The sequence below is a fragment of the Dermacentor andersoni genome, chromosome 5 (genome assembly GCF_023375885.2).
Source record: "Dermacentor andersoni chromosome 5, qqDerAnde1_hic_scaffold, whole genome shotgun sequence".
Lineage (NCBI taxonomy): Eukaryota > Metazoa > Arthropoda > Arachnida > Ixodida > Ixodidae > Dermacentor > Dermacentor andersoni.
In genome coordinates this window covers 27,314,488-27,326,659 of record NC_092818.1, presented here as the reverse complement: position 1 = coordinate 27,326,659, position 12,172 = coordinate 27,314,488, and the positions used below count along the sequence as shown (strand labels likewise).

Below are 12,172 nucleotides of genomic sequence, written 5' to 3'. Positions count from 1 at the left end.
CGAGATGACTTGCTCTTTTTTGCATAAACGTACTGTTTCTGACGTTCCGGGCGCCGTATTGTGCCATTTGGCAGAAGAGATTGTACAACTTACTAAGCTAATTCAACATTGAAGTGCATAGCAAAAATTAGCGCGTTTAAACGTTTTTAAGGCACGACACTATGCTGATATGGTTTCAGAAGAGCCCGATGCATGGGTTTTGCTGTAATGCCGATAACTAGATATCGTCTTGAAATGAGGGATTTTCTGCAGCTGTTCTGTATCTGTAGTGCTCCCATGACTTTTCATTGGTATATTCATTTCAAATACCCGTTTTATCCCTAGCGAATTGGTACGTGAAGTGAACTCTTGCTTTCGGATGAGGCTGTCGGGAGACTTCATGGTTTGGAAAGGGCACGGGCATGGCATGGCAGGGCGTTCCAGTGCATTCATGTCTTAAGAGAGAATGACAGAAAGTGGACATATGTTTCCTAAAAAGGAAGAGAAAAGCCTGCACGTAATAAATGATTAGAGTTGATCTACGATGAATCAGTGAAGCGACTTAGTTGCTTGGAAAAGAGTGTTGCAACTTGGGAAATGGGCATGTGCCGCTGGCTTGCGTAGAGACGACAGGGTACTGAAGCTGGTTATTATTAGAGCTAAAGAACGCCGCAGCTACAAAAGTGGTGTGCTGGTCTGGGCTAGCTAGTACGTGATTACCACTGGAACAAAGAGCGCTTGGACAGAACGAAGTGAGGATGACAGACAATGCGCTGAACTAAATACCACTGGTTTATTGAGGGGAATGCAATGTATACAAAACACAGGCTCAGTGCAGAAGACTAACGAAAATAGGGCGTCTTCGCCGTGATAGGAATGAAATTATCACATCGCATGAGTTTTCATAACAGGCTGTCACGTTTTTAACAAATAGTTAATCTCACAGTCATGCAGAGAAACAGAGAATACGCTAATGCACGTATTTCCATGTGATCGGATGGAAAACACTTCGCAATTAACGCGTGCTCTTTACTCGGTATATATAACTAATATTGCGCTTTTTTGAAAGATAGGTTGGCAGCCGCATTTTTTGCAGCGCTGGGCTAAATGACTGAGTACAGACCCTTTCAGTCAGTGTGCATGCTCCCTCAGCCGGTCAGACAAACATCGTCCTGTTTGGCCAATGCAGGATCGCTTGCACTTGAACGGTATGTTATAAACAAGGGCTTATTTCACAGTTAATGAAAAGTGTTTTGTGTTTTTTTCTCACAGATTACTTTTCTGAGGCCTTCCTGATTGACATTAAGGCATAGCGCTGAGGGTTTCTGCCTTACGCTGAACAAAACGCGGCTAATTTACCTGCGACCTCTTTTAACCTGTGGGTACGCACATGACGCTTGACTGAATAGGCTGAGAAAAACTGACTTTCCACAATGCTGCAAAAACGAAACAAAAAAATTAACTGCAACGTCGGTGTGCTTTCAGAACATTTTGGAGGCATATATCTCGAAGGTGGTGCTTGTACTATAGCGTTTGCTTTGTGATTATGACTTCTTTATCAACCTGCCTAATCTCCACTTTTCCCGCACGTGTCGCAAAAAGAATAATATAAATGTAATAAAGGACTATATGACGGAGATATTAAAAACGAATAATTAAAAACGATCTCTGTATCATTGATAACAGAGCAGTACCAGTTCTAATTTCAGTAATGTCCTCAGTTAGGTATAGCTGTCAGGCCTTTTAGGTGGGGTGCAGAATCCTTGAGGAATGGTAGGATATTGACAGACATAGTTTATTAAAGGCGCTGAGAGCACAAAATTAAAAGAAAGAGGTTCTGCAAGAGAACCCGCATAATCTCACGTATTATATGTAGGAATAAAGGCTAGATTCGGTATAACTATACGCGTGAACTTGCGAGCAAGAGACGCAGAACCGAGCAAGGCAGGAGCAGCAGAACGTCCTTCTTCATTTCTTCGTGGCCTCGGCACGAGTAGCCAATGCCGGAGCGCGTCATATGTGAAAGGCGGCCAATGAATATGATAATGGCTGCTAGAATATTCATCTAATAAATCTAATCATAATATATCATCATAACTCCACGTGATTGGGTATGCCTTCGCTCTTTGTAGCTGGTAAATTTTTCAAAAGGAAAATTGGTCCATTTCAAGTTTCAGGAAGCGTGATGGCAGAGTGGATTTAAATAGAACAACTAAATCACATTGAAGGGCAAAGTCGGCCAAATTATAGATAAGGCCCAAGTAACTTTTTATTCTCTCTTCCTCCACCGGGTTCTTACATTTTGGTTTTGGTTCGTGGTCGGCTTTTCATAAGCTGCTTCACTGCTTTCGTGCTTCGGTATTTCGGGACTCAACATCATGGATCTGAATAATTTGAACTGAATCTATTTACGGACAGACATATTCTAAGTATATAGTAAACAAGGAAAGCAAGTTCACATTAACGAATGCGCCTGAGCAAAGCCCTCGGGGCTGTCCGTCGTTCCAATCGGGCACTTGGGAGATCGGTCCGTTGTCTCTCAAGTCTCAGGCCACACTGCCTGCTCCGCCGCACACATTCCCACCTCCATCCGCGGGACCATGTGTCCGGGATCCATAACTCACACCGGCCGCGGCTGCTACGCGAACCACCCGAGCCGCCCGCGCCGCGTAAGCCCGACCAAAGCATTCCCCAAAAATTCCCCACAAATGGCGCGCTGCGCGATTTATGGCGCTCGCCAGAACTAGTGCGCGAGAACCACTGCCGCTCCCTTTTTCGCCGAACCGCGTCCAGGCACCACCTTTCCAAAGCGGGCGTTTTCCGGAAGCGGCTCGGGTGGGGGCCAACAGCACAACTTTGGAAAGCAACAGATAACAAACACAAAGAGAACCCCAGAGAAGACGAACGAGCACGGACTTGAACTAAACACAAAAAATGCGTAGGTGAATTAATCAAGGTTAACATTCACAACGACCTTACAGCCCCGATAATCCAATAGGCGATTGGTGAATCAACGCTAACAGATTTTCTCACGTGTATAATTGCCCTAACCTACATGGCCGACCACAGATTTCCAACACTGCGGAAGCTGAGACACTTATGAACGCTTTGGTAGCTCGAAGACCAGAGAACGACCCAGATGGGAACGCTATCTCCTGCAGAAACACTATTTACGACTGATGTCTGTCCCCTTCGGTAGTTCAGATCATCATCATCAGCCTATTTTATGTCCACTGCAGGACGAAGGCCTGTCCCTGCGATCTCAAATTACCCCTGTCCTGAGCCAACCGATTACAACTAGCACCCGCAAATTACCTAATTTCATCACTCGACTTAGTCTTTTGCCGTCCTCGACTGCGCTTCTGTTCTCTTGGCACCCATTCTGTAACCCTAATGGTCCACCGTTTATACAACGTGCGCATTACATGATCAGATAAGATGTGTAGAACAGCGGTAATCTCGCCTTTCCGATACCTTTCGAGAAGTTACCGCGCTAATTTGAATAAGGGTACGCCTATTTGGCATAAACAGTGGTCGAACCTCCGCGAGAGCATCTGGGATCTGAGCCTAATGTTGATCGAGAATACGCTGTTTGGTTTACTCAAATTGCTTGGTAAAGTCAACTATGCTTCTGCGATATTCGTACAAAGCCTCATAAAATCATTATGCAAGAACGTCTACGTCAGACTCACAGAGCTCGCAGATAGATTCACCGAGAGTTCGCTCTTGAGAAAATGCAAGTCACTCCGCCGACAGTTTTGTTTGCAGGTTTTGTGACTCGTCAGAAACGCGATTTTTTTTAGAATTCGTTCATAATGTCAGCGCCTTGTGGTGCTGGCATTTTTGATTAATTACACCATTACTGCATTTATTTGTGCCTGATTCATAATTTGTCCAAAAATTGTTGTACCAGTAGCCAAAGGCAAGCGGCAGCCCATAGTCAATAGACATATAATATAGCAGATACGAAAATAAGTGCATACCTAGTGCTTAGAGAAATATCTAGTTTAAAGGCTGCATTTGCACAAATGAAGTGGTACATTATGCATGATAGTACATATACGCAAACATACACACAATTTTGATGCGACCTTACATACAACTGCTTGGACAGAACCAATTATCACCTAAGAAATCGCGAAGTATCAGTATACTATCAGAATAACTCGCGCTTTACGAGGTTTTTGAACACCGGGCTTACCATTGCTTGATTGTGCTCTTTTTTTTGTACTTAATTTGCTTTTCTCTTCTCGTTTAGTTGTTGGTTTTTTTTTTTACTTTGAGATCCTGAATTTATTAGTGGTGTGTTTTTTGTAGTTCGATTTCAGCTGCACATTTGTGTATAAATTCGTCAATTGTTCATGCTCCATAATATTACTGCATCCATTATTTTTCTAGTTTTGGTCTAAATATGCGCATTTTGATCCCTAGCTCGAGGCTCGTTATGTATATTCTAATTCAGTAGCTCCTTGCAGCACTGTGAAAGATACACGAATTCTTAACTAATAGGAAGGCTGAATGCCCCTCGAGATGTGCTCATCCGCGCCGCGTCGTCTACTCAACGTCCGCTTGCCTTCATGTCGGCACATGATCCATGGTTGGTGGATTGACGCAAAACATGCTTTGGCCACGTAACCGTAAGCTTCGGTTGCATGCATGTGACAGCGGGGCTTCGCTTCACCTGTACGCTTTCCCTGCAGTTACCTTGCAGGCTCCTTAGCAAGCAGTAACGCCGAACGCTCTCATAAATGTTTATCTGCGACACAGAGTCTGCTAGGCGTCCACTCGGCATTTGCTCGCTACCGTCATCACGTACCATGCTAAAGTGGGGTAGTAAATTAATGATGCAGTGAACAATTAGGCCTTTATGGCGTTCCGCATCGTCAATGCGTCACCAGTGCTATGGTGTGGCGCCGTCTGCTAACTAGAAATCCAACCAGTTCTGCGCCTCGGCACCGTGTCGGTAGTCCTAAGAGCGCGAAAACAAACAGCCAATCTCAATAATTACGAGAAAACATGCCTAATGCAGCTTGAGATGGGATTGAGGGATGACATGTTTCGCCACTTGTCTCTTGCTGACACGGCGGAGATCCAGCAACAGGGGTGAATTCGGATCGATGTGGGTAGTCGGTGCTGTATGGGCACTGTCATGTCGCTATAGGTGATCACGGTTAGGGGGGCTATTACGCTTACCGGCGGTAACTGCCAGTTATTCTTGGTGTACAACGGCCATGCGCAAAAGCCATAACATGTCACACATCGCTGTACCTTATTATGTAGTGAGCAAAAATAAATATTTCTAGTGAAGCCAATGATCAGCCAGTTACGCCGTGAGCGATGTACCACTGCGCAAGAATGTTACCTTTGTACGCCTCGTACCTACGGCAGTGCTGCAAGGTACTTGTGAGATCGAGTATAGAGGGAAAAAAGCAATGCATATAGCACAGACATGCGTACTTAACTCGAGGCATTATTATGGACCGCTTAAGTATCTTGAAATAATATTCATAGTATTTTCGCGAGAACCGTAATTTCCGATTTCCTTATTGATGCGAAACGAATGACTGTGTCGAAGTCTCTCTTTATATATAAACACCTGACCACTGTTAGTTTTTGTGCAGAAATGTATATATATATATATATATATTTGTACATATATCTTTTTATATATATATATATATATATATATATATATATATATATATATATATATATATATATATATATATATATATATATATATATATATATATATATACACACCTTGAGTTGGTTCCAGCAGCGCTAATGACATTGGTCTTTTGGTTTGGACGCCGTGTTCGGAATATGTTAGCAGGTTTGTTCGCACTAAAGTAGGGTATCAAATTGAGCCACAAGGAAATACTAAAATACGGTATTTATAAATATAAGCACAGAAGTATGCCGGCAGCTACGAGGCCTATTGATGTTCGCAGTTTTATAGATAGGAGAAACTCTATCGATCTTTTAATTGTCTGGATATATGGCTTGGCTTAAAGAGGTAATAAGTATTTTGTAAATACGCGTGCAAGGACGTTAAGGTTCTTGTTCTAGGCTCTTACGGAAATGCCATCATGAGCAGCAGGCTTGTGGCATGGCACATTTGAAATTGCCATGGTTACAGTGTGCTCCTCTATCTTGTTCAACGAAAACGTAGCAGGAATGACTGGAGAGTTGACATTACCTTGACATTACTAGAAGAAAGGAAGACAGTGAAGCGCCAACACTGACGCTTCACTTTCTTCCGTTCTTCTGTCCCTTTTCAAGAAATATATTTTGCGCCACAACGTATACCTAGGAAATCTAAGCACCAACTTGCCCAACAAGTCCCTTTGGAGAGTTCGTCTACGCTACCCGGTGGTTTTTTAGTGAAAACCTGCCCGAGCGATTACAGCACTTTTTCACCCACAGTTAGTTTTCTCAAATGACGTAGAGCGATCCAGTAGCCTTAAATAGAGCTTGAGATTATTGTTAAAATGTCAATGTAGCTGCAAAAGTACAGGGGCGTAGGTTTAGTACATGGCTGATGCGAGCAGCTGCCTGGATTATTTGAAGTGGTGATAGAACTTATAGTAATGTGGCAGACGTATTTATATTTATGCGTTTGGGTGTCGTATGGCTATTTCTGTGATTACGTTCTGGTGTGGGCAAATTCTGTACTCGAATAGTGAGGCAGCGAAGAGCCTGTGTTTACAGTGGCTCTTTTGGGCGTGCCTGGTATATGTCACTGTTCGCGCGCGTATGAACGGCTGCCGCGAGGATGTGACACAATTTGGTGGATTGCGTGGTAATGCACAAGCATTGGGGCAGCAGTGACTCATTTCGAGGCACTTCCTCGCAAAGAAAAAAAAATTGTGCACAAACGTTCCATCAAAATCCGCGTCATACGTCATGATCAGGCACCTGTAGTTCTAGCGAATTGGGTCATTTTCCTTCTAATAAAAGGCTTCAGAAGTGTTTATGTACAGTTCTATTTTTTTCGGCTCAATGTAAGTCTGGATTAAGTTATCAAATAATTACACATCTTTCATTGGAGTCATATATACGGTGGCACAAGGAGCCAATAAGAAATTGTCAGTACATTGCTACTCCTCTCTTACATGTGCGAGCATAACGTGTATAGTATAATGTATAAGTGAACTGTTATTGACACAAAGGCGTCATGGAACACTATGAAATAGTTGCTTTTTCGAAGCTTAGAAAGCTAACGTAGGTTTACTTGAATGTTCTCTGAAGAATGCTGGTAGGTCAAATAACCAATTTTATGCACGTACGTATTTGCCCCGCAGGGAGCTGTATTTTTTACGTACAGGCGCCGACAAAAGTGGTATACTCCCCACAGATTGCTACTGCAGCAGCGTCGCTCGGCATTTCGGCGAGCTGAAGCACGAAACATTGACATGAGTCAAGCGACATGCTTGCAGATAATAAAGGGCACCCATTGGCTGTCTCGATCCCAGATGCTGCCTGTAGATGGCGTTGCGATGCAGTTTGCAGTTGCTCCGGCTTCCGCTGCGTGGAGTATACCACTTTTGTCGGCGCCTGTACTATTTGGTGCTCTAAATCAGCGACGTACATCCAAGTTCTTATTTTCTTACGGCGTAAAGAACTTATAGGCATGCGGTGTGATTTCTAAAATTTGCTTGTCGTTCACAAACCCACATGTTTCGATTTTGCAGAATCCGAAGCGAGAATGCAAACATTCGTGGTGCTACTGTCTGCTTCTGTTTCCGTACTGGTCGTCATGATGGGCGTCACAGCCAGACCATCCGGTGCCCCTAGATCTGCCTGCGGCACCATGGTTCCGAGACATGGCGCCGAGCACCATTCTGGGAGCAACCGGTACAGACTGACTCAGAGCTGTCTGGACTTCAAGGAGGATAGCCTCATTGAAGGTGAGAATGACGATGGTTCTTACATGTTGAGAGTACCAGAGAGATTGTCCACACTCACTATGTGAAATAACTTTGTGCACCTTGTGGTGTAGTTATATATGGTTCATTTGCAGGTCTATCATTTCTTGCATGTCATTTGTTAATGTTGTCGGCTGTTATTACTACCAGAAGAATAGAATTGTTGATACCTTTAGTAAGTATTGTTCAGAACGCTTATTTCATAATTAAAAAAAAGCATGCGGTTCAAGATACATTATATGTGGCTTTTGTATTTACAGATAATACAAAGAGCGAGGAAAACACATGTAGCAAAGGGTCATCCTTCGTTAACGTGACAGTGAATAACCCTACCGTCTTAGATTTAGCTTAGTAAAAAAGGTGGGTGAATCTGGAAGTACCTTAAAAGATGAGTGCCAATCTGTACAGAAACTTTATTGTGTAGAACTGAGTAAAAACCGCTGCCAGTGAATCGTGATGCCACACGTATTAATGAAGGCGGCTGGATAGTGGAAAACAGAACATTTGAACAGAAGGTATTGCCAATTCATTTTCTGATGAAGCTAGAGTTTTCCTTGGCGGGCTGTTATGTGTGTGTTATTGTCGTGAGCTTCGTGCTGAGCAGCAATGTTTTGTGACATTTCAACTTACTGCATGGTGTCATCTGCTGTCCGCTCTCAATGTGTACTGTGCATATTTCTCTATGCGTTCTTTTCTTGCACTACTTAACATGCAACTTCAGCGTGATAAATAGAATTCTTCGTTTCGCGCTAGTTAGGTTAGATATTGTCACCCAATTTGTCGCTACGAAAACATAGTAGAGATCATTTCTTGTGCTCCAAACATCAGCAACTCCATCCAACTCCAACATTCAACTACACGCTTTGCGTTCACAATTTCGTTAGCCATATGATGTAACAAGATTATCTGTGCCTATGTATTATAAAGAGGGTAGATGTACATACAACATCAATTATAATGGACCCCGTGAGAGCCGCAATGCTTTATTCGGTTATCGAAGTATAGTGTGGAGTCCTTGCAACACACATTGCAAACAAAACAAACATTAGTGGTTAATTTTATTGTTTGCTTCGGGAGACGAGACTCAAGCCCGTTCGCGCTCATTCTAACACTTTTATTTGAAGAAAAATGAGAAATCTCGCGTTTTAGAGAAAGGTAGGAAACCAAGACAATTCGAGTGAAGTTGAACAAAAAATGCCCTGCCACTGTTATACACCATAGCAAGATGGCTGATGTGGAAAGCTGGTGGTGCATAAAGATAAGTGCACAGCGCAAAAGTTAAATGTGGATGAGACACTTGTGCCGTGTCTCGTACTGGCTTAACGTTCAGCCTGTACACTTATCATTAGGCATCGTACTAGGCGTTTCAAGTGCAGAGCCTCCAATAATAAAAAAGGGGCTTGTATATACAGCTTGTTTCGGCAAAGCATGCACAAGAGTCGAGTGACAACGGAGGATTAAACAGAAAAACAAAGTACCGCATGGGAGAAAATTTGGGCACGTAAATTTTCTAGAATCAAGTGAAAAGCGTGGAAACTACTAAAATAGAAACAAATAATTGAACAAAAGCGTCACTTCTAACAAACTTATAGAGCAGAAAACAGTGACATTTTACAAAAAAAAATATATATCTCAGCAGTGCTCTGCCGCCTCGAGGTATACCATTAGTTTAGAACCTGCTAATACGTATGCTGCGCTCACGCAACACTGACCTTTAGAATGATTCTCGTTGCCTCTTTGACTCTCACACGCTAATCGTCACTTCTTGCAGCAGATTAGGGAGTGATGTTGCGATCCTGAAAGCAAATTGCCAGGCGACCTTCTTTGTGCTACAAACCTTGTTATGATGCTGATGCAGCCTTTCGGTAACGCAGTAATCTTCCTGACGTAGATACTTTCTACCTCAATACAAATGCATTTCATAGACGGTGCCCACCTGACACCTGATATAGTTGCTCTCGTAGTTCAGAAAGCAAAATTATGCACTGATTGGACAAAAGTCGGTAATTATGCGTGGCCTAGCATGTTGTAAAGGGGCAGAGAAGACCAGCTTCACATATCGCACTGTGACCTTTGTCATGTTGTAGGATACACGATGTATATACGGAGTTACGGCTAACTGTTCACTTTTATAAGGCTGACACGAATCAAATTGCCATTTCGTGACTTTAGCATCTCGCATAGTGCAGGCACAAGAACACGTTCTAAGCAACCTTCAAATGGCCGCCCTACTTCGAGGGACACTGTTGTGCTTTGCGTGATCTTCTTGAAATCTTTCACAAAGCACATATTAACGATGCTGAGTTTGAGGAGCACTGAAAGCGCAGAACTAAGTATTATCGAATGTGAATTGATTGGCTTCAATCTCATGCCCCATAAGACATGATTAGTAGCTAGAAACATAGTCAAGTCCAAAAGCCTCAAAGATGCATCGATCAAAAGTAAGTGAGTTTTGTCTATAGGAAATACAATGTGTTTAAAAGGCGGCGTCAAAGCTAGGTTTACGGCTAGCTTCGCGTGAACAGAACTCCTGTCAGCGAGTATGTAACATGGTGATCTTGGGTGGGTAGGTATATTTATGTTGTCGGCGTACACGCGCATTTCGCTTGAAGGAGGAACAAACTGTACATGTTGTGATTCGAAGAGTGTATATAACACTATATTATTATTGCATAAAGGAACCGCTACATAAGTTTAACGCACCTTTAGCTGTAAATTTGATGAGGGTGAAAAAAATTTGCGTGCTGCAGGAATACTGTACGCATATTGCAAGACTTGAGATTTTATTTATTTATTTAGTTATACATACTGCAGCCTCAATGAGGCTATGGCAGGAGTGGGATGAATGACAAACATACTAACATTTATAAACAAGCATGCGCGAATTGTTTCACTGTTATTGAAAGGATGTTGCCCAGTGATGAATTCCCGACTTCAATTGTTGATGGAAAAAAGCTGCATGTAAAGGAATCAGTGCGGGCAAAAAAGGTTGAGGTATTTAGAGCATCGTGACTCCTCGTACATGAGGGTTTGAATAAAGTCAAGTAGTTATCAAGAGAAGAGAGGCGAGGAGAATTGATTAACGTGTGAAGAAATTTTAGGCATTCAAGTTGGGACGCTCTGAAAGAGGAGTGAGACCAAGTAGGGGAAGAGAGTTGGACGGCGAAAATTCCTTGTCATATCTCCTACAGGCAAAACACACTGCCTTTTTTGCCCTGATTCTAGTTTTTTGATGTCACAGACTTTGTGTTACACCGCAGCCATATTCGAGGTTGGGCCCAATGTGGGTTTTATATGTAGGAAGTTTAGTTTCTTCAGGAGCAAGACACAACGTTTGATGTACGTAATCTTGTCTTTTAAGGGCCTTGTTACAGGTGACATCAATGTGTGTAGACAATGACAAATCGTGTGTTAGTAGGATACCTAAACATTTGAATTCGAAGACCCTATCTAAAGTAATATAGTTAAAGGCATAGGCAAAGAAGGAAGGGCATGAGCATCGTGTAAAGGACATGGAGACAGTTTGGAAAAGTTGATAATTATTTGCCGTGCTTGGAACCAGTTACAGAAGTCAGCAAAATAATTGTTAAGGACAACATGATCAGTAGGAGATTTTTGTATGATAGAAAACGCAATCATCGGCAAAAAGCCGTATATTAAATGAGGTGTGTAGGGGGAGATCATTAATATAACGCAGGAATAAAAGAGGACCTAGTACTGAGCCTTGGGAAACCCCTCATGGAACAGGCTTCAAGGGTGAGTTAGTAGAGTTGCAACACACATATTGGGAAAGCTGCGAAAGAAAGTCCCATATCTAGCCAGCCAAAGATGCACTTTTTAGTATAGCGAACAGCTTGTGCATAATTTTAGGGTGTGAGACAGTGTCGAAGTCCTTTGCAAAGTCTATAAAAACAGCATCAATCTGGTCACCTATGTCTAAAGAGCTGCTGATGTCATGAACGAATTCTGTCAGTTGTGTTATAGTGCTCAGACCCCGTCTATAACCATGCAAGAAAGTGCATAAAATTTTGTTAGTTTCAAGAAGTTCCATAATATGTTTAAAGATGATGTTTTCGAGTGATTTACATGAGTATGATGTTAAGGAGATTCGCCTATAGATAGATAACAATTGAACGTTATCCGATTTAAATAAGGGCAAAATTGAAGCAAGTTCCCACGAGGGATGACGGTGGTGGTTGAGAGGGGTTTTCTAAAGATAGTGGTTAAATATCTGCTTGCCTAAAGAGGGTATCGAACGAGAA

General features: G+C 42.5%; 1 protein-coding gene across 1 annotated transcript in view; it reads left to right on the top strand.

The window, feature by feature from the left end:
• LOC129384600 (putative defense protein 1) overlaps positions 1–12,172 on the top strand; it is a 72,983-nt gene that overhangs the window by 47,313 nt on the left and 13,498 nt on the right. The window contains exon 2 of the mRNA XM_055070166.1: positions 7,677–7,892. Within this exon, the coding sequence (XP_054926141.1) occupies positions 7,691–7,892 (202 nt within the window). The 5' untranslated portion in view covers positions 7,677–7,690. The remainder of the gene's footprint in view (positions 1–7,676; positions 7,893–12,172) is intronic.